Genomic DNA, 23,057 nt, shown 5'->3' with positions numbered 1-23,057 from the left:
TGGCTCCTGAGGGGATGGAGGACCCATTGCCTGCAGGTGCTCCACCCTCAGCCCCGTCAGAGGAAGCTGAGGTTGCCTCTGGGTCCGGTAACCCTCCAGCCTCTCCTGAGCTGCAGAGGCTCAGGGCAGAGAGGCGGAGGGAACTAAGTTCCCTCAGGAGGAGTGCTTGCCTCCAGGCCAGGAGAGGCAAGTCACCTGTGGATTGGGGCCACCCTATGCCTCGGGGGGAGATAAAAGCCAGCCAGCCCCAGTCCCAAGTTGAGGGAGCAACATTGTTGGTTGTCAGTAGCAGCCTGATCCCTGCCCTGCTTCCCTGCCGGAGCTCCTGACCTCATCCGACGCCCTGCCCTGCAACCAGCTTCGACTTCTATGGACTGCCTTCATTTTGCACCATTGACCTCGGACTGGACTCGGACCTCACCTCTCGGTTAGCCCCCAGGACCAGCACAGACAGTGTGTGTGCTTTCCTCATGTGGAAATTGCAACCTTCAACATCCTCCCTTTATTTGTACCTCCAGCTGGCACCAATCAAGCCTAGAGTGCCGCTCGCACACACTAAACAAAATTCTGGAACCCTTTTTAAAGCTTCAAGGAACTTTTATTTGTTTCTTAAAGAATATTTTCCTAACGCTATCATAATATTTGGCACTTACCGCTTCCCAGGATGCTTTAACAGCAACATCTAGAAGCAAAAGACAGAAAATGTAAAGTTATAAAGAAAATCCGTATATTGAATAACAGTTCATATTAGAACAGTTATTTCTAGGAACAAAAAATGAGCATTGTATCTTCTACATCCCTAGCCGGAATTAAGATTGCCGGAAGAAATATCAACAACCTCAGATATGCTGATGACACAACCTTGATGGCAGAAACTGAGGAGGAACTAAAGAACCTTTTAATGAGGGTGAAAGAGGAGAGTGCAAAATATGGTCTGAAGCTCAACATAAAAAAAACGAAGATCATGGCCACTGGGCCCATCACCTCCTGGCAAATAGAAGGGGAAGAAATGGAGGCAGTGAGAGATTTTACTTTCTTGGGCTCCATGATCACTGCAGATGGTGACAGCAGCCACGAAATTAAAAGACGCCTGCTTCTTGGGAGAAAAGCAATGACAAACCTAGACAGCATCTTAAAAAGCAGAGACATCACCTTGCCAACAAAGGTCCGTATAGTAAAAGCTATGGTTTTCCCAGTAGTGATGTATGGAAGTGAGAGCTGGACCATAAAGACGGCTGATTGCTGAAGAATTGATGCTTTTGAATTATGGTGCTGGAGGAGACTCTTGAGAGTCCCATGGACTGCAAGAAGATCAAACCTATTCATTCTTAAGGAAATCAGCCCTGAGTGCTCACTGGAAGGACAGATCGTGAAGCTGAGGCTCCAATACTTTGGCCACCTCATGAGAAGAGAAGACTCCCTGGAAAAGACCCTGATGCTGGGAAAGATGGAGGGCACAAGGAGAAGGGGACGACAGAGGACGAGATGGTTGGATAGTGTTCTTGAAGCTACCAGCATGAGTTTGACCAAACTGCGGGAAGCAGTGGAAGACAGAAGTGCCTGGCGTGCTCTGGTCCATGGGGTCACGAAGAGTCGGACACGACTAAACAACAACAACATCTTCTACATCCTTTGTTATACTGAAAGTGCACCCATAATGTGGCTTGGAAATATGCAATTTACTTTAAATGTCACAGGGCATGGATTAGAAGATAATCAAATCAATGGAAAATGGTGTAATCAGTTAAATAGGAATAACTGAATATACTGATTCATTTACTAGCTAACTGGGTACCACTTTTTTATTTCAGTGGCATACCCAACTGTGGTGCCTTGTGTGTTTAGAATTGTTCCCAAGTCTACTATTTATCTTACAAGAGCCATGTAGAGATTGTGAAGGAAGCATGGTGTGTGGTGGTAGTAGCTTTAGGGGGCATTAATGTTTGAAGTCTCACCTCACAAAGAGGTTCCTATTGGGTGGAAAGTGCTGGGCACTATCTGGAATGAAGAGCCCTGATGGATTGTGAATCTCACATGGCAAGACATTCATTCTGGTTCTTCCTGACATTTATCATTTCATGTAGGAGGAACCTTGAGAATAGACATGTTTCAGTATTCAAATGAATGTGGGAAAGGCTCAAGTGGGTGTGTGTTTTGGGGGGATGTGTGTCCCTATGTTTGACCAATGTCCTCTCCTTCATTTAGCTTTCAGACATCGAATACCAAGGTATGCAGGGAGATTTTAACTGGATTTAATTAACACAGGTGGAGCCTTCCTACACTCATCTGAAGACATGAATAGTCTTTGGACTGTTTGGTCCCTACACCTCTCCAAGAAAGAGAACTTTTGCAATATGAAATACGACTCACCTGAGTACAAAAAGAAGACCATCAGAGTGAGGAGGAGAAAGCTGCTTGGCTTCATGATTTTGCTGGTGGGTTTGGATCTGTTGGCCTCTTAGTGCTTTTCCAAGCAGTAGATGCTTTTCAGATTCCACTGGTTACGATGAGGTATGGCATCTCTTCCATGTATTTATGGAAGTTTCTGCAGCCTTGATGATGAAAACTCCCAATTTCTGAGAAATATTTACACATGCAAATGTGATTATACAGGACTGTAATGTTTTCTGCCAGTTTTAATGGTTCCCCTTAAGTGCACATTCCCCGTGTGTGCAAGAAATATTTGGCAACCAGTTCCTTAGGAAATACGGCTTCTGATGCAATGATGACATTGCTGTTACAGGTCACAAAAAATGAGGTACAAACAAAACAGTTTTAGAAATTCTGGGATTCTTTTGACCAAAGGCAATCATTTTAGCACAAAGAAAAACAAAGGAGCCTTACTTGTTCAGCATGTAAGTCATAAAATAAAAGAGGTATTGTTGTCCCAGAAAGCAATACAAACACATTATATATGTCAAGCACACTTATTATCTTTAATTGTTTAAAACCACAGAAGTGGAAAACAAGCATAGAGAAAACAAGGTTTGCTTGATAGGAGAAAACAAGCCATGAATGTATGGCGTGAGCATCTTGGATTTCCATTGTTTGAGGCCATTTTCTTCTGAATACAAGTTACTGGGAAAACAGCAGGTGGGTCCAGTGTTTTTGCCCTCAGGTCCTGCTTGCAGGCATCCCATAGGTATCTGGTTGTCAGCTGTGAGAACAGGATGCCAGGACAGAAGAGACATGGGCATGATCCCACATCTTGGCCAATTTTGGAAACAAGAAGCTGGCAGGAGAAAGTCTGGACCTGGGTCTGGAGAGTTTGGAGGGTTCCAAATCTTGGCAGAGCTATGTCCCACTTTGTCGCTCAAAGGAGCTTCCCCTGATCCTATGCATTTTTACTCAGCAGTAAGCCTTATGAAGTAAGGATTCTCTTTCAAGGAAGAGCGAATAGGATTGAAGTATGACACTTTATCAGATGTTTGCACAACATGGGGGTACTTCCTGCCTTTCCCTGCCATAAGCGGATATTCTGATGAGCAGTTGAGTTGCCTTCCAGTGGAAAAGGCTGATGGGCGGACACTATTTTCTCTGCTCTGTTGAGATTTCCTTGTGGAATAATACCTGTGAAATTGAGGAGCTCTTCTGCCTTTCTCTCTCACTAAAACAAGATGGTTGCTGCCTCTAAGAGAAGTCCTAATGAACTGGGCAACTGGGCATATGCAGAACAGGATGATGGATCTGGTGGGCCATTGGCCTGATCCAGCAGCTGCTTCTTACGTTCCCCTTGGGCAGCAGAATGGTCTCCCCTTCTCTCTCCTCCTCCTCTGCATAGCCTAACCTGCCCTAGGGATTTCCCAAATCCAGCAGAGCAACATAGGTGACACAGTGAGACACCCAGGTAGGGAAAGCAAGCAGGAGAGAAATCCCATTGCATTAACATTAAGTCTTCTGCTGGCACAATGATGTAGCTGGGTACCCAATTGTATGGCATATATCAATTTATATTATGGTAATTGATTTACTATGTGTATTTTTCTCTTATAACTCTGTCTGGTGTTTTTTTTAATTTGCTTCGATTAAAAATCAATAGAAAAGCAAAGAAATGTATCATGGCAAGGGGATGGGATTTAGCCTCAGTGTCTAACTAATCACCTTGCTCTCTGCAGGTGTTTTTTTAATCTGCAGAACTCAATTGCCAGAAGTCAGAAATGTAAAAGTAGAAAGGGAGAAGATTCTGCTGATTGCTTGACTCAGTTCCCTGATTGTGCGTTATTAGTAACAAACTTCAAGACTGATCTCTTGCCCAAATCATATAATAATTTTAAGAATAGATAATACACAAATAAATGTATGGAGGGTTTGATAATGTTGCTGAGCTTATTTATTGATAAACCGAATTAAGATGTTGCAAGATATTCACTGGCTCACAGAGGATAAGCAAAGAGAAGAATGGATTTTTTTTGTGATGATGCGATGAGTGAAGCTTAAAGAGAAATGGGACTTCTTTTGCAGGTGTTTCATAGACTTGTACATCTTCCTAAGTATTTCAGTTTCAGCTTTTCCACTTTTGCTAATGAGAAAAAAAGAAGTAAATAAATATGAGAATTCATAAGATGCACCTTTCATTATAACTCCTGAAAGAGAAATACTATATAGATGGGAAAGCTTAGGCCATCATTGCTATGTGTCTTGGGGATGGGAAAGGGCCGAGGAAGAATCCTGTCTGAGACCCTGGAAAACTGCATTCTGACAGCCTAGCCAATATTGAGCAAGAGGGACCAATATTCTTTTCAGGTCTACCATTTGTGGAAGATTCCCCTTTGCCCGCCTTCATTGTAAATCTGAGTCAAACTACTCCAGGGGTAAACGTTCAGACATTTACCTAGAGCAATTCCAACATCCACATTAAGGAAACACCTAGTGTAGGCCTTTGTTACCTTCAGAATAATGTTCTTACTATCCCCTAATTCCCTGATGGCTTTTTTGGTTATTTTTCTTCTGGGCCAACCCTACTACCTTTTGCGTTGAGTCTGGCCTGGTGGGATGGCGATAGAGCCCATTTGGGCATATTTCCCCTCCCCGTCCCCCTGGATCACTCTTAGCAGCAGTAACAAGAGTGTCAGGAGGGTGGTGCATGTGAATAGCCCTCCCAACCCACTCCATCTTCAAATTCAGGGCTACCAACAAATTAGCTCTGCTCACCATGTTCCTTTGGGCTTCATAAGCAACACATAACTCAGGAGAGGGGTTTCCCTCCACTTGACTTTCCCTTCTACATGGGTGCTGATTCTCTTTTTCTTTTCAGTTCTTTTGTTTACATCTCACCATGCTTAGTGCAACTATGATCATGTACTTTTTAACTTCCAGCAAAGATGTCTGGGGGGGGGGGGATGATTCCTGCACTCCAGGAGGTTGGACTACATGATTCTTGGAGTTCCTTCCAACTGCATGATTCTTTGATATACTCACATATATGCATTGCAGAAGAGACACTGGTTGTCATAGGTCTTGCCATCAGAACCACAGTGGGGATTAAGCTCCCTGGTGCATACTGGTTTTGGATACCCTTCGCAATATTTCTGAGGATGAAGGACACAACACTTTTAATGGTCCTCCCAACTTAACTTTTGGACTGCAAGGGCTTTGTGAATATGACATGATTAAGAATGAGGCAAAGATGAGGCTTGCAAATGACAGTACGCCAAGTGTTATATTAAGGTTATATTATGCATTCAAGCACAGGAAATGCTGATTTATCATTCTGGCAAGCAGTGAATTGTGTGATAAAGTTGTTCTGTATTCATCCTAAGTTCCCATTTGGAGCATGTGATTCGGTGACATGGTAAGGCCCCATTGTGGGTGCTTAAACTTGTCAAATTATAGATCGTCAGTGCCAGGGATTTCATGCAATATACCTTAATGTTTAAAATATTGCAGGGTTAGAACAGTAAAAAGTTTTTCACGCTGCAAAACAAAAATTGCAAACATGAGAAAATTAATCGTGTCAAATTGCGAGTGGGTAGCTCCAGGGGTTTCATGCTTGACACATTTAACAGTGGTTTTTGCAAATAAATACTTCTTTAAGAGAAAAACACAATGAGTGCCTAGATTCATAAGACAGTGGCTAAGTAATATGCCTGCAAGGTTGGGTGGTCTGTCTAGTAATAACAGAATAACCTCACTAGGCTACTACAGAACACAGTGGTAGTGCAACTTGTACAGCACGTTGGCAACAAATATTCACACAGGTGTTCAAAAATAATTTTACACCATTTATGAAATATGTGAGAAAGAGACAATTACTTACAAAGTGCCACGAAAACTTACAAACTACCTAAAATAAAGTAAACTTGCAATATCAGATTTTCTAGGTTCTTACAAATTCTTGACTCAGTTTTTCGTTTTTTCTTGTTTTTCAAATAAGTTCAAGAAGATTCAAGAAAAGGGCAAGTTCAACATTGTTCCCAGTAGCTGTGAGGTGCTGATGAAGCAGCGTATAATAACGAAGACAGGGTTCCAGCGTTCTATCCCCGTTTTGCCCTAGCAGTCCATGCAGTTGAGAGGCTGCTGTTTTGCCCCCGCTGGGGTCAATTTGTTGGGGTTGGCAGATAGCACACTCCCTGAGCACAGTTTTCTGGGCTTCTTCAGTTGTCTCGTGCCATGTGTCTATTAATGCTAACTGATAATAATCCAAACGGAATCTTATAAGAATCAACATAATACACTTCTAGGTGTTAAATTAGATACAAAGTAAATATAATTTCTCCCACTATATAGAAAGAATCAATTTTCATGCAAAAGTTCATAATTATGTACTTACATATCTCTGAAGAGACAATTTCTTGGCTTAAGCATACAAGACTGAATAGTTTAGCAAGGTAGCCCTGTTTGATTACATTCTCTCATTCTAGGTTTTTGAACAGGTGTTTTACATTAGTAGAGAGGTGAGGTGGTGGAGTAGAGGCTGGACATGATACTATTAATACTTACATCTCATACATTTCACATCCAGATACACATTTCAATACCCATTGCTGTAATTAAATGAAAACTGAAAGATCTAATTCGGAATTTAATCCTACTGGCTGTAATGTTTTAATATTCAGGGAGTGTGCTATCCACCAACCCCAATGAATTGGCCCTGTCTTCTTTATTATACGCTGCTTCATCAGGACCTCACAGCTACTGGGAACAACGCTGAACTTGTCCTTTTCTTGAATCTTCTTGAACTTATTTGAAAAACAAGAAAATACAAAAAAAAGAGTCAAGAATTTGTAAGAACCTAGTAAAATCTGATATTGCAAGTTCACTTTATTTTAGGTAGTTTGTAAGTTTTCATGGCACTTTATAAGTAATTGTCTCTTTCTCACATATTTGACAAATGGTGTAAAATTATTTTTGAACAACTGTGTGAATATTTGTCGCCAACGTGCTGTACGAGTTGCACTATTTTATTAATGACACAGGTTGCATTTTTCTAGTAGTACGACAAAACACAAACTGAGACTTTCTTACAAATTGTGGGTAGCAACTGGAACTAATAATAATACCACCGACTTTTTTTTAAAAGGGATGGGACTAGAGATGTGAAACCATGGGAAAAACCCAACTTTCTCTCTCTCTCTCTCTCTCTCTCTCTCTCTCTCTCTCTCTCTCTCTCTCTCACACACACACACACACACACACACAGAATAATTAAAAATTCCACAAGAAATATAAATTCACTTATCTTAACTCCATGCTACTTCCATGTTCTATCATAAGAATAAATGATTTCCCACTTACCTCTTCAAATGATGCTTTAACAACAACATCTAGATGCAAAACACAGAAAATGTGAAAATTATTTCGCAAATCCATATGCTGCATAATAGTCCATTTGATAACATTTATTTCTAGGAACTGAAAAGTGAGGTGCATTGTACCCTTTGTTATCCTAAAAGTGCATCTATAATGTGCTATGGTAATATGCAATTTCCTTTAAATGGGACAGAAGAGACATGGGCATGATCCACCAGCGCTATTTTTGTGTTCTTCTGATGCTCAGAGTATTCACCCAAGGTCACCTTCCCCATTTTTCTGATTCTCTTTGAAGTAGCATATTGCCATAGATTTAAAGGGGGACACCCCCAAAAAACCCTAGAAATGAATATATGCTAGGATTTTGATTAATTGGGATATGGATTAAAATACAAGCTGCAAGGCTGTGCCAGACAGAGAATTCCTGGACTGTCTTATCCAAACCAGCCTGGTTGGCTTAGCAGAGAGCAAACCTGTTAATATGAGAAAAGGTGTTGATGGGCCAACAAGGAGGAATCTATGATGGGGATGTTAACAAGGTGATGGAGTGTATGTTTAAGGTGACAGGAAAAGGGAGTCTGGAAGCAAAGGATGCTGGGAAGAAGAAGCAGGAGGAAGAGCTGGAATCCATCTTGGGAAGGCTGTCTAAAGGCTGTCTGAAGGCTGCCTTTGCTGCTGTAGGGTACAAGTGCCTCTTGAAATGGCCATAATTGTAAGATCTGGACTCCCTCCATGCAGATTGAAGGTGTATATAGCTTAAGAAATTTGTTTCTTAAAGCCACAACAGTCTCCGTTGCATCCTCAATTCTCCAAAGAAACACATACCCTGTGTGGGCGCCTGGGACACCATGGCCTGTTGCCACCACTTGGCAGAGAAAGGGGCAGGCACTCGACTTTGGTAACAATATTCATTCTATTGAGATCATAGTGGTTTGGAAAGATCTTGATACTTCTAAAAAGAAGGATGATGCAACCATCATTCAGCAAAACTATAGAACTAAGGAGTCGCACCTATTTTAATTTTGAGGCGTGAATTCTGCTTCATCTCCTTCCTAATCACTGCAGCATCTCTCTCCAGCCCTTATGCCTTTGCTTATTAGCCACCCATGTATAGTCCACACCAGCATCACCTCTCCATTCACCACACTAGCAGTTCTCTGCCCAATTTCCCTTATATGTTTGGGTGTGTTTTACATGATACATCTTGGCCAATTTTGGAAACAAGAAGCTGACTGAAGAAATCTGGACCTTGGGTTCGGAGAGTATTGAGGGTTCCAAATCTTGGCAGAGCTATGTCCCACCTTGTCCCTCAGAGGCACTTCTCCTGATCCTATGCATTTTTACTCCGCAGTAAGCCTTATGAAGTAAGGATTCTCTTTCAAGGAAGAGCGAATAGGATTGAAGCCTGACACTTTATCAGATGTTTGCACAACACGGGGGTACTTCCTGCCATTCCCTGCCATAAGCGGATATTCTGATGAGCAGTTGAGTTGCCTTCCAGTGGAAAAGGCTGATGGGCGGACACTGTTTTCTCTGCTCTGTTGAGATTTCCTTGTGGAACAATACCTGTGAAAGTGAGGAGCTCTTCTGCTTTTCTCTCTCACTAAAACAAGATGGCTGCTGCCTCTCAGAGATATCCTGAATGAACTTGGCAACTGGGCATATGCAGAACAGGATGATGGATCAGGTGGGCCATTGGCCTGATCCAGCAGCTGCTTCTTACGTTCCCCTTGTGCAGCAGAATGCTCTCCCCTTCTCTCTCTCCTCCTCTGCATAGCCTAACCTGCCCTAGGGATTTCCCAAATCCAGCAGAGCAACATAGGTGACACAGTGAGACACCCAGGTGGGGAAAACAAGGAGGAGAGAAATCCCATTGCATTAACATTAATTCTTGCGCTGGCACAATGATGTAGCTGGGTACCCACTTGAATGGCATACATCAATTCATATGATGGCAACTGAATTTTCAATGTGTACTTTTCTCTTATTTCTCTGTTTTTTATTTTCTTCTATTAAAAATCAATAGAAAAAAAGAGAAAGGTATTATGACAGGGTGTGGGGTCCTAGTCTCAGTGTCTAAGTAATCACCTGGCTGTGTACAGGTTTTTTGGGGGGTTTTTTTAAATCTGCAGAACTCAATTGCCAGAACTCAGAAATGTCATAGTCGAAAGGGAGAAGATTCTGCTGATTGTTTGACTCAGTTCCCTGATTGTGCGTTATTAGACCGATCTCTTGCCCAAATCATATAATATTTTTAAGAATAGATAATACACAAATAAATGTATGGAGAGTTTGATAATGTTGCTGAGCTTATTTATTGATAAACCGAATCAAGATGTTGCAAGATATTCACTGGCTCACAGAGGATAAGCAAAGAGAAGAATGGATTTTTTTTTTTGTGGTGATGCGATGAGTGAAGCTTAAAGAGAAATGGGTTTTCTTTTGTAGATGTTTCGTAGTCTTGTGCATCTTAAGGTGCCATGCATTTTCCGAAGTATTCCAGTTTCAAATTTCTTCCACTTTTGCTGATGAGGAGAAAAAGAAGTAAATAAGTATGAGAAATCGTAAGGTGCAACTTTCATTATAACTCCTTAAAGAGAAATACTATATAGGTGGGTAAGCTCATGCCATAATTGCTATGTGTCTTGCGGACGGGAAAGGGCTGAGGAAGAATCCTGTCAGAGACCCTGGAAAACTACTTCCCGTCAACCTAGCCAATATTGAGCAAGAAGGACTAATGCACTTTTCAGGTCTACCATTTATGGAAGATTCCCCTTCTCCCGCCTTCATCGTACATCTGTGTCAAACCTCTCTAGCAGCAAATGTTCAGACTTTTACCTAGTGCAATTTCAAGATCCACATTAAGGAAACACCTAGTGTAGGCCTTTGTTACCTTCAGAATAATGTTCTTATTACCCAAGGATGAGGATTTTTGTTGTTTTTCTTCTGGGCCAACCCTACTACTTTTTGCGTTGTGTCTGGCCATGTGGGATGGCGATAGTGTTGGGATGCTCCTAAGGAATCGGGGGCAATTGGCAAGCACCCAGCTGGCCTTAGCTCACAGGCCAACATGCCGGTCGAACTCCAGTCCTTTGTGCAGCATGAATCTGTGACCCAGAGCTTCAGAAGTTCAGAAGCTGGGCACGCAACTCAGCAGAGTAAACGCACAACAGAAGCGGGAGGGAGAGGCTTTGTAAAGCATATTTACAAGCAGTTTATTAAGCATACATCAGGACAAAAGGAAAAACATGTCTTCTCCCCTTCATGTCCAAAAGCAAGCAGCTTAAGCGATAGCTACACACAAACGGAAGTTCGCAGCAAGCTGTGCTGGAGTGTAAACAGGCATGTGACACACAACAGTCATACCTGTTCCTCTTAAGATGGAATGGAATATTCTAACAGATGGAGCCCATTTGGGCCTATTTCCCCTCCCCATCCCCCTGGATCGCTCTTAGCAGCAGCAACAAGAGTGTCAGGAGGGTGGTGCATGTGAATAGCCCTCCCAAGCCACTCCATCTGCAAATTCAGGGCTACCTACAGATTAGCTCTGCTCACCATGTTCCTTTGGGCCTCATGAACAAGACAAAACTCAGGGCCATGGGCTAGAACCCCACATTGTGCAAAATGATTCCAGCACTGCCCGGGGGGGTGCCCCCCCGCTTGACTTTCCCTTCTACATGGGTGCTGATTCTCAATTTCTTTTTATTTCGTTTATTTACATCTCACCATGCTTAGTGAAAATATAATCATGTACTTTTTAACTTCCAACAAAGATGTATGAGAGGAAAAAAAAGATTCCTGCACTCCAGGAGGTTGGACTACATGACTCTCGGGGTCCTTTCCAACTGCATTATTCTATGATATACTCACAAATATGCATTGCAGAAGTCACACTGGTTGCCATAGGTCTCGCCATCAGAACCGCAGTGGGGACGTTTCTCGAAGATGCATGCTGGGTTTGGATGCCCTTTGCAATATTCCTGAAGATGAAGGATACAACAGTTTTAGAGGTCCTCCCCACTTAACCTTTGGACTGCAAGGCCTTTCTGATTATGACATGCCTAATAATGAGGCACAAATGAGGAATACACCAAGTGTTATATTCAGTTATGCATTCAAGCACAGGAAATGCTGATTCATCGTCCTGGCAAGCAGGGAATTGTGTGATAATGTTGTTCTCTATTCATCCCAAGTTCCCTCTTGGGGCATGTGATTCGGTGACATGGTAAGGCCCCATTGTGGATGCTTAAACTTGTCAAATTATAGATTGTCGGTGCCAGGGATTTCATGCAAGACACCTTTAAAGTTTAAAATATTGCAGGGTTAGAACAGGTACAAAGTTTTTCACACTGCCAAACAAAATTTGCAGACATGGTAGTCCCTTCAGGGAAGATTACCGTATTTTTCGTCCCATAGGACGCACCGGTCCATAGGACGCACCTAGTTTTTTTTGGGGGGGGGAAATAAAGGGGAAAAAATTTCCCTTTATTTTCCCCCCAAAACCAGGTCGGGGAATCCAAACCAGGTCGGGGAACAGCGGGATGGCGGCGCTGCGCCTCCCCGCTGTCCCCCGAGCTTGTGGGGCTGCCTGATGTCTGCCCGAAGTGCAGGGCGCTCTGCTTCAGCGCTCCCCGCGCTCCGTGCAGCAGGCTGCTATCTGCAGCCTAGGGAGCCCTGCGGGAACTCCAAGCTTCAGCGAAACCCTGCATTCGCCCCATAGGACGCACACAGATTTCCCCTTCATTTTTGGAGGGGGAAAATTGCGTTCTATAGGGCGAAAAATACGGTAATCCTGCCAGATTGTGAGTGGGCAGCTCCAGGGGTTTCATGCTAGACACACTTAACAGTTGTTTTTTGCAAATAAATACTTTTAAAAAACACACAGTGAGTGTCTAGTAATAACAGAATAACCCCAGTAGGCTACTACAGAACACAAGCTGAGACTTTCTTACAAATTGTGGGTAGCAACTGGAACTAATAATAATAATTCCACCGCCTTTTTTTAAAAAAAGGGATGGGACTAGAGATGTGAAATCATGGGGAAAATCCAGCACTTGTATGTTATATTTGTGTTGATGTGTTTTTGTTGCCTGTATTATAAATTCTATTTTAAAAATTGACACATACACACACACACACAGAGAATAATTTAAAATTCCACAAGAAATATAAATTCACTTATCTTAACTCCATGCTACTTCCATGTTCTATCATAAGAATAAATGATTTCCCACTTACCGCTTCCCATGTTGCTTTAACAACAACATCTAGATGCAAAACACAGAAAATGTGAAAATGATTTAGCAAATCCATATGCTGCATAATAGTCCATTTGATAACATTTATTTCTAGGAACTGAAAAGTGGGATGCATTGTATCTTGTACATCCTATGTTATCCTAAAAGTGCCTTGGCAATATGCAATTTCCTTCAAATGCCACTGAGCATGGATAGGAAGACAATCAAATCAATGGGAAATGGTTCAGTCCGTTAACTACACTAAATACAAATAACTGTATATACTGGTTTAGTCCATATCTAACTGTGACCCAGTTCTGTTGATTTCCCTTGAATGCCTGGCTGTGGTGCTTTGCATGTTTAGAATCATGGCTAGGTCCACTTTTTATGTCACAAGTGCCACAAGGAGACCATGAAGAAAGGAGGGTATATGGTAGCTTCAGGGGGCATTAATATTTCAAGCCTCCGTTTTCAAAAAGGCTCCTATTGTGTGAAAAGTGGTGGGCGCTGTGTGCAATGTAGAGCCCTGATGTACAGCATCTTTATTTGATAGAGTAAATCTCACATAGGAAGACATTCATTCTGGCTCTTCCTGCCATGTATAATTTCATATAGGAGGAACCTTGAGAACAGACATGTTTCAGTGTTCAAAAGAATGAGAGAAAGGTACAAGTGTGTGTGTGTTTTGGGGGGATGTGTGTCCCTGTCCTTCGTGTCCCTATGTTTGACCACAATGTCTCCTCCTTCCTTTCGCTTTCAGACAGCGAACACCATGGTTTGCAAGGAGATTTTAACTGGATTTAGCCACTACAGGTGGAGCCTTCCTACACTCATCTGAAGGCATGAATAGTCCATGGATTCTTTGGTCCCTACACCTCTCTGAGAAAGAGAAATTTTGCAATCTGAAATATTACTCACCTGAGTACAAAAAGAAGACCATCAGAGTGAGGAGGAAAAAGCTGCCTGGCTTCATGATGATGCTGGTGAGTTTAGTTCTGTCTGCCGCTTAGTGTTTTTCCAAGCAGTAGATCCTTCTCAGATTTCTCTGGCTGCAGTGAAGTCTGGACTCCTGCCCTAAATATATAGACGTCATTGTGGCACCAATGATGAAATCTCCCAGTCTCAAGAAATATTTACATGTGGAAATAGGACATTACAGAGGGCAGCAATGTAATATACCATGCATAACAGTTCCCTTCCTCTGCAGAAACTAGGGACATGCAAGAGATATGTGGTAACCAGTAGCTTAGGAAGTTGCATGCAAAGTAGCTTGTCTTGACAATCAACCAAAACAAGGCTGAAATAAAGACTCCGGTGATAAATTGCATGTCATATAGTATTTGCCAAAAAATAATTTATTACATGTACTCCTAGCCAACACTGATTTCAGATATAAATATTACGGGGGTGGGGAGTTTAGAGGTAGCTATCAGGAAAACCCATGGAAAGAGCCTTACTGGTTCAACATGTAAGCTATAAAATAAAAGAGTTATTGTAAAGGTTGTCCAAGAAAGCAATACAAATACGTTATATACGTCAAACGCACCTATTATCTTTAATTATTTGAAAACCACAGAAGTGTTGCTACCACTTGGCAGAGAAAGGGGCAGGCACTTGACTTTGGTAACAATATTCATTCTATTGAGATCATAGTGGTTTGGAAAGATCTTGATACTTCTAAAAAGAAGGATGATGCAACCATCATTCAGCAAAACTATAGAGCTAACGAGTCGCACCTACAATTGTGAGGCATTAATTCTGTCTCATCTCCTTCCTAACCACCGCAGCATCTCTCTCCAACCCTTATGCCTTTGCTTATTAGCCACCCATGTATAGTCCACACCAACATCCCCTCTCCATTCACCAGACCAGCAGTTCTCTGCCCAATATCCCTTATATGTTTGTATGTGTTTTACATGATACATCTTGGCCAATATTGGAAACAAGAATCTCGCAGGAGAAAGTCTGGACCTTGGGTTCGGAGAGTATTGAGGGTTCCAAATCTTGGCAGAGCTATGTCCCACTTTTTCCCTCAGAGGCACTTCTCCTGATCCTAAGCATTAAGCCTTATGAAGTAAGGATTTGCTTTCAAGGAAGAGCGAATAGGATTGAAGCCTGACACTTTATCAGATGTTTGCACAACATGGGGGTACTTCCTGCCTTTCCCTGCCATAAGCGGATATTCTGATGAGCAGTTGAGTTGCCTTCCAGTGGCAAAGGCTGATGGGCGGACACTATTTTCTCTGCTCTGTTGAGATTTCCTTGTGGAACAATACCTGTGAAAGTGAGGAGCTCTTCTGCTTTTCTCTCTCACTAAAACAAGATGGCTGCTGCCTCTCAGAGAAGTCCTGAACGAACTGAGCAACTGGGCATATGCAGAACAGGATGATGGATCTGGTGGGCCATTGGCCTGATCCAGCAGCTGCTTCTTACGTTCCCCTTGTGCAGCAGAACGGTCTCCCCTTCTCTCTCCTCCTCCTCTGCATAGCCTAACCTGCCCTAGGGATTTCCCAAATCCACCAGAGCAACATAGGCAACACAGTATGAAACCCAGGTGGGGAAAGCAAGGAGGAGAGAAATCCCATTGCATTAACATTAATTCTTCTGCTGGCACAATGTTTTAGCTGGGTACCCACTTGAATGGCATACATCAATTCATATGATGGCAACTGACTTTTCAAAGTTTACTTTTCTCTTATTTCTCTGTCTCTTTTTTATTTTCTTCTACTAAAAATCAATAGAAAAGAAAAGAAAGGTATTATGACAGGGGGGTGGGTCCTAGTCTCAGAGTCTAACTAATCACCTGGCTGTGTACAGGTGTGTTTTTTTTGGGGGGGGGGGTTTAATCTGCAGAACTCAATTGCCAGAACTCAGAAACGTCATACTCGAAAGGGAGAAGATTCTGCTGATTGTTTGACTCAGTTCCCTGATTGTGCGTTATTAGTAACAAACTTCAAGACTGATCTCTTGCCCAAATCATATAATATTTTTAAGAATAGATAATACACAAATAAATGTATGTATGGAGAGTTTGATAAAGTTGCTGAGCTTATTTATTGATAAACCGAATTAAGATGTTGCAAGATATTCACAGGCTCACAGAGGATAAGCAAAGAGAAGAATGGATTTTTTGGTGGTGATGCAATGAGAAAAGGGATTTCTTTTGTAGATGTTTCATGGTCATATGCAGTTTCCTAAGTATTTCAGTTTCAGCTTTCTTCCACTTTTGCTGATGATGAACAAAAGAAGTAAATAAATATGAGAATTCATAAGATGCAACTTTCATTATAAATCCTTAAAGATAAATACTTTATAGGTGGGGAAGCTTATGCCATCATTGCTATGTGTCTTGTGGCAGGCAAGGGCTGAGGAAGAATCCTGTCTGAGGCCCTGGAAAACTCCTTCCTGTCAACCTAGCCAATATTGAGCAAGAGGGACCAATATTCTTTTCAGGTCTACCATTTATGGAAAATCCCACTTCGCCCACCTTCATTGTACATCTGAGTCAAACTACTCCAGGGGTAAATGTTCAGACATTTACCTAGAGTAATTCCAAGATCCACATTAAGGAAACACCTAGTGTAGGCCTTTGTAATGCTGGCCTTCATTATAATGTTCTTACTATCCCCTAATTCCCTGATGGCTTTTTTGGTTATTTTTCTTCTGGGCCAACCCTACTACCTTTTGGGTTGTGTCTGGCCTGGTGGGATGGCGATAGAGCCCTTCTGGGCATATTTCCCCTGCCCCCCCCAACACTCTTAGCAGGAGCAATAAGAGTGTCAGGAGGGTGGTGCATGTGATTAGCCCTCCCAACCCACTCCATCTTCAAATTCAGAGCTACCTACAGATTAGCTCTGCTCACCATGTTCCTTTGGGCCTCATAAGCAACACAAAACTCAGGGCCATGGCTTAGAATGCCACATTGTGCAAAATGATTCCTGCACTGCCCAGGGGAGGGGTGTCCCCCTGCTTGACTTTCCTTCTACATGGGTGCTGGTTCTCTTTTTATTTCCATTCTTTTATTTACATCTCACCATGCTTAGTGAAAATATAATCATGTACTTTTTAACTTCCAACAAAGATGTCTGGGGGGGGGGATGATTCCTGCACTCCAGGAGGTTGGACTACATGATTCTTGGAGTTCCTTCCAACTGCATGATTCTTTGATATACTCACATATATGCATTGCAGAAGAGACACTGGTTGTCATAGGTCTTGCCATCAGAACCACAGTGGGGATTAAGCTCCCTGGTGCATACTGGTTTTGGATACCCTTTGCAATATTTCTGAAGATGAAAGACACAACACTTTTAATGGTCCTCCCAACTTAACTTTTGGACTGCAAGGGCTTTGTGAATATGACATGATTAAGAATGAGGCAAAGATGAGGCTTGCAAATGACAGTACGCCAAGTGTTATATTAAGGTTATATTATGCATTCAAGCACAGGAAATGCTGATTTATCATTCTGGCAAGCAGTGAATTGTGCGATAAAGTTGTTCTGTATTCATCCTAAGTTCCCACTTGGGGCATGTGATTTGGTGTCATGGTAAGGCCCCATTGTGGGGGCTGAAACCTGCCAAATTATAGATCGTCAGTACCAGGGATTTCATGCAAGACACCTTAAAGTTTAAAATATTGCAGCGTTAGAACAGGTACAAAGTTTTTCACGCTGCAAAACAAAAATTGCAAACATGAGAAAATTAATCCTGTCAAATTGCGAGTGGGCAGCTCCAGGGGTTTCATGCTTGACACATTTAAGAGTGGTTTTTGCAAATAAATACTTCTTTAAGAGAAAAACACAGTGAGTGCCTGAATTCATAAGACAGTGGCTAAATAATATGCCTGCAAGGTTGGGTGGTCTGTCTAGTAATAACAGAATAACCCCACTAGGCTACTACAGAACACAGTGGTAGTGCAACTCGTACAGCACGTTGGCGACAAATATTCACACAGGGGTTCAAATATAATTTTACACCATTTATCAAATATGTGAGAAAGAGACAATTACTTACAAAGTGCCATGAAAACTTACAAACTACCTAAAATAAACTGAACTTGCAGTATCAGATTTTCTAGGTTCTTACAAATTCTTGACTCAGTTTTTCATTTTTTCTTGTTTTTTAAATAAGTTCAAGAAGATTATAGAAAAGGATAAGTTCAACGTTGTTCCCAGTAGCTGTGAGGTGCTGATGAAGCAGCATATAATAAAGAAAACAGGGTGCCAGCATTCTATCCCCGTTTTGCCCTAGCAGTCCATGCAGTTGAGAGGCTGCTGTTTTGCCCCCGCTGGGGCCAATTTGTTGGGGTTGGCAGATAGCACACTCCCTGAGCACAGTTTTCTGGGCTTCTTCAGTTGTCTCGTGCCATGTGTCTATTAGTGCTAACTGATAATAATCCAAACGGAATGTTATCAGAATCAACATAATACACTTTTAGGTGTTAAATTAGATACAAAGTAAATATAATAAGTTAAGATAATTATATGAAAGAAAATAGAGAAAGATGGAAAGGAATTGCTGAAATAATTAATAGAAGTGCCAGAACTCAGAAATGTCATAGTCGAAAGGGAGAAGATTCTGCTGATTGTTTGACTCAGTTCCCTGATTGTGCGTTATTAGTAACAAACTTCAAGACCAATCTCTTGCCCAAATCATATAATATTTTTAAGAATAGATAATACACAAATAAATGTATGGAGAGTTTGATAATGTTGCTGAGCTTATTTATTGATAAACCGAATCAAGATGTTGCGAGATATTCACTGGCTCACAGGGGATAAGCAAAGAGAAGAATGGATTTTTTGGTGGTGATGCAATGAGTGAAGCTTAAAGAGAAATGGGACTTCTTTTGTAGATGTTTCATAGTCATGTGCATCTTAAGCTTTTTTGCATTCTCCATAGTATTTCAGTTTCAAATTTCTTCCACTTTCGCTGATGAGAAAAAAAGAAGTAAATAAATATGAGAATTCATAAGATGAAGCTTTCATTATAACTCCTGAAAGAGAAATACTATATAGGTGGGAAAGCTTATGCCATCATTGCTCTTTGTCTTTGGGATGGGAAAGGGCTGAGGAGGAATCCTGTCTGAGACCCTGGAAAACAGCTTCCTGTCAGCCTAGCCAATATAGAGCAAGAGAGAACAATATTCTTTTCAGGTGTACCATTTGTAGAAGATCCCCCTTCTCCCACCTTCATCGTACATCAGTGTCAAATTTCTCTAGGAGCAAATGTTCAGACTTTTACCTAGAGCAGTTCCAAGATCCATATTAAGGAAACACCTAGTGCAGGCGTTTGTAATGTAGGCCTTCATAATAATGTTCTTACTATCCCCTAATTGTGGGACGTGGGTGGCGCTGTGGGTTAAACCACAGAGCCTAGGACTTGCCGATCAGAAGGTCGGCGGTTCAAACGGGGTGAGCTCCCGTTGCTCGGTCCCAGCTCCTGCCAACCTAGCAGTTCAAAAGCACGTCAGAGTGCAAGTAGATAAATACTCCGGCGGGAAAGTAAACGGCGTTTCCGTGCACTGCTCTGGTTCACCAGAAGCGGCTTAGTCATGCTGGCCACATGACCCAGAAGCTGTACGCCGGCTCCCTCGGTCAATAAAGCAAAATGAACGCTGCAACCCCAGAGTCGGTCACAACTGGACCTAATGGTCAGGGGTCCCTTTACCTTTATCCCCTAATTCCCTGATGGCTTTTTTGGTTATTTTTCTTCTGGGCCAACCCTACTACCTTTTGCGTTGTGTCTGGCCTGGTGGGATGGCGATAGAGCCCTTCTGGGCATATTTCCCCTGCCCCCCCCATCACTCTTAGCGGGAGCAATAAGAGTGTCAGGAGGGTGGTGCATGTGAATAGCCCTCCCAATCCACTCCATCTTCAAATTCAGAGCTACCTACAGATTAGCTCTGCTCACCATGTTCCTTTGGGCCTCATAAGCAACACAAAACTCAGGGCCATGGCTTAGAATGCCACATTGTGCAAAATGATTCCTGCACTGCCCAGGGGAGGGGTGTCCCCCTGCTTGACTTTCCTTCTACATGGGTGCTGATTCTCTTTTTCTTTTCTGTTTTTTTATTTACATCTCACCATGCTTATTGCAAATATAATCATGTACTTTTTAACTTCCAACAAAGATGTCAGGGGGGAAAAAAAGATTCCTGCACTGCATGAGGTTGGACTACATGACTCTCAGGGTCCCTTCCAACTCTATGATTCCATGATATACTCACATATATGCATTGCAGAAGAGACACTTGTTGCCATAGGTCACGCCATCAGAACCGCAGTGGGGCTGGTACTCCAAGGTGCATATTGGGTTTGGATACCCTTCGCAATATTTCTGAAGACGAAGGACACAACAGTTTTAAAGGTCCTCCCAACTTAACCTTTGGACTACCCATTGTGGGCACTTACACCTGTCAAATTATAGATCGTCAGTGCCAGGGATTTCATGCAAGACACCTTAAAGTTTAAAATATTGCAGGGTTAGAACAGGTACAAATTTGTTCATGCTGTGAAACAAAATTTGCAGACATGGTAGTCCCCTCAGAGAAGATTAATCTTGCCAAATTGCGAGTGAGCAGCTCTAGGGGTTTCATGCTAGACACATTTAACGGTTGTTTTTGCAAATAAATACTTTAAAAAAACACACAGTGAGTGCCTGGATTCTTAAGACAGTGGCCAAATAATATGCCTGCAAGGTTGGGCGGTCTGTCTAGTAATAACAGAATAACCCCAGTAGGCTACTACAGAACACAAGCTGGGACTCTCTTATAAATTGTGGGTAGCAACTGGAACTAATAATAATACCACCAACTTTTTTAAAGGGGTGGGATTAGAGATGTGAAATCCTGGGTAAAAACCCAGCTCTTGTATGTTATATTTGTGTTGATGTGTTTTTGTTCCCTGTATTTTAAATTCTATTTTAAAAATTGACACACACACACACACACACACAGAGAATATTTTAAAATTCCAAAAGAAGTATAAATTCACTTATCTTAACTCCATGCTACTTCCATGTTCTATCATAATAATAAATGATTTCCCACTTACCTTTTCAAAAGATGCTTTAACAACAACATCTAGATGCAAAACACAGAAAATGTGAAAATTATTTTGCAAATCCATATGCTGCATAATAGTCCATTTGATAACATTTATTTCTAGGAACTGAAAAGTGGGGTGCACTGTATCTTGTACATCCTATGTTATCCTAAAAAGTGCCTTGGCAATATGCAATTTCCTTCAAATGCCACTGAGCATGGATAGGAAGACAATCAAATCAATGGGAAATGGTTCAGTCCGTTAACTACACTAAATACAAATAACTGTATATACTGGTTTAGTCCATAACTAACTGGGACCCAGTTCTGTTGATTTCCCTTGAATGCCTGGCTGTGGTGCTTTGCATGTTTAGAATCATGGCTAGGTCCACTTTTTATGTCACAAGTGCCACAAGGAGACCATGAAGAAAAGAGGGTACATGGTAGCTTCAGGGGGCATTAGTGTTTTGAGCTTCAGCTTTCAAAAAGGCTCCTATTGTGTGAAAAGTGGTGGGCGCTGTGTGCAATGTAGAGCCCTGATGAACAGCATCTTTATTTGATAGAGTAAATCTCACATAGGAAGACATTCATTCTGGTTCTTCCTGGCATGTATCATTTCATATAGGAGGAACCTTGAGAACAGACATGCTTCAGTGCCCAAAAGAATGTGGGAAGGCTCAAGTGTGTATGTGTTTTGGGGAGATGTGTGTCCCTGCCCCCAGGGTCCCTATGCTTAACAACAATGTCCCCTCCTTCCGTAAGGTTTAAACCAGCAAACACAATAGTTTGCAATGAGATTTTAACTGGATTTAGTCAACACAGGTGGAGCCTCCCTACACTCATCTGAAGACATGAATAGTCCATGGATTCTTTGGTCCCTACACCTCTCCGAGAAAGAGAAATTTTGCAATCTGAAATATTACTCACCTGAGTACAAAAAGAAGACCATCAGAGTGAGGAGGAGAAAGCTGCTTGGCTTCATGATTTTGCTGGTGGGTTTGGATCTGTTGGCCTCTTAGTGCTTTTCCAAGCAGTAGACGCTTTTCAGATTCCACTGGTTACGGATGAGGTCTCGTATCTCTTCCATGTATTTATGGAAGTTTCTGCAGCCTTGATGATGAAATCTCCCAATTTTTGAGAAATCTTTACACATGAAAATGTGATTACAGAGGACTGCAATGTCTTGTACCAATTTTAATGGTTTCCCTTTCAATGCACATTCCACGTGCATGCAATAAACATTTGGCAACCGGTTCCTTAAAAAATACAGCCTTCTGGTGTGATGATGACATTGCTGATGCAGGTCACAAGAAATGAGGTACAAACAAAACAGTTTTAGAAATGTTGGGATTCTTTTGATCATAGGCAATTGTTTTAGTATAAAGAAAAACAAAGGAGCCTTACTCGTTCAGCATGTAAGCCATAAAATAAAAGAGGTATTGTTGTCCCAGAAAGCAATACAAACACATTATATACGTCAAACACTTATTATTTTTAATTGATTAAAACCACAGAAGTGGAAAACAAGCACAGAGAAAACAAGATTTGCTTGATAGGAGAAAACAAGCTATGAATGTATGGCGTGAGCATCTTGGATTTCCATTGTTTGAGGCCATTTTCTTCTGAATACAAGTTACTGGGAAAACAGCAGGTGGGTCCAGTGTTTTTGCCCTCAGGTCCTGCTTGCAGACATCCCATAGGCATCTGGTTGTCAGCTGTGAGAACAGGATCCTGGGACAGATGAGACATGGGCATGATCCACCAGCGCTATTCTTATGTTCTGATTAAACCACACTTCCGATGCTCAGAGTATTGCCCCAACAATATCTCCCCCATTTTTCCTTGGAGATTCTCCTTGAAGTGGCATATTCATTCTATTGAGATTGCAGTGGCAAGGCAAATCCTTGATACTTTTAAGGACAGACGTCACATTTCTCGGCTGTCTCACAATTGTAAATGGGACTCAACAGTTCGGTGATTTTGGAGAGTGCTGGTTGCATTGCCCTTCTTTTTAAAAGTGTCAGG

General features: G+C 41.9%; 2 protein-coding genes across 4 annotated transcripts in view; both read right to left on the bottom strand.

Moving 5' to 3' along the window:
- The window catches only part of LOC310758023 (ovomucoid-like), a 29,198-nt gene extending 26,700 nt beyond the window's left edge, over nucleotides 1-2,498 (bottom strand). The window contains exon 1 of the mRNA XM_083603971.1: nucleotides 2,371-2,498. Coding sequence (XP_083460097.1) covers nucleotides 2,371-2,425 — 55 coding nt within the window. The 5' untranslated portion in view covers nucleotides 2,426-2,498. The remainder of the gene's footprint in view (nucleotides 1-2,370) is intronic.
- Nucleotides 2,499-10,040: 7,542 nt separating this feature from the next.
- On the bottom strand, nucleotides 10,041-22,079 carry LOC310758025 (ovomucoid-like). Of its 3 annotated transcripts, none has more exons than XM_083603975.1 (4): nucleotides 21,960-22,079; nucleotides 12,988-13,016; nucleotides 11,620-11,729; nucleotides 10,041-10,274 (listed from the first exon to the last, which is right to left on the bottom strand). In XM_083603975.1, exons 1-4 carry the CDS (start codon nucleotides 22,012-22,014, stop codon nucleotides 10,220-10,222), a joined length of 249 nt encoding a protein of 82 aa, XP_083460101.1. In that variant the 5' UTR covers nucleotides 22,015-22,079; the 3' UTR covers nucleotides 10,041-10,219. The 3 variants fall into 3 exon arrangements, with proteins under 3 accessions (XP_083460101.1, XP_083460099.1, XP_083460100.1); XM_083603973.1 differs by lacking the exon at nucleotides 21,960-22,079 and adding an exon at nucleotides 13,905-14,107; XM_083603974.1 differs by lacking the exons at nucleotides 10,041-10,274; nucleotides 11,620-11,729; nucleotides 12,988-13,016 and adding exons at nucleotides 18,696-18,919; nucleotides 20,217-20,326; nucleotides 21,043-21,071.
- Between the last annotated feature and the right edge of the window lie 978 nt (nucleotides 22,080-23,057).

This window comes from Podarcis filfolensis, assembly GCF_964270895.1.
Source record: "Podarcis filfolensis genome assembly, chromosome: 2".
NCBI classification, from domain to species: Eukaryota; Metazoa; Chordata; class Lepidosauria; order Squamata; family Lacertidae; genus Podarcis; species Podarcis filfolensis.
This window is presented reverse-complemented; position numbering and strand designations above follow the sequence as displayed.

Coding starts and splice junctions, on each gene's coding strand:
- LOC310758025 (XM_083603975.1), bottom strand. CDS start 22,014: ATGAAGCCAAGCAGCTTTCTCCTCCTCACTCTGATGGTCTTCTTTTTG. Junction 13,017..21,959: donor GGTCTTCTTTTTGTACTCAG/GTGAGTAATATT, acceptor TTTTGCATCTAG/ATGTTGTTGTTAAAGCAACA. Junction 10,275..11,619: donor GACTTCTGCAATGCATATTT/GTGAGTATATCA, acceptor TCTCCTCATCAG/CAAAAGTGGAAGAAATTTGA.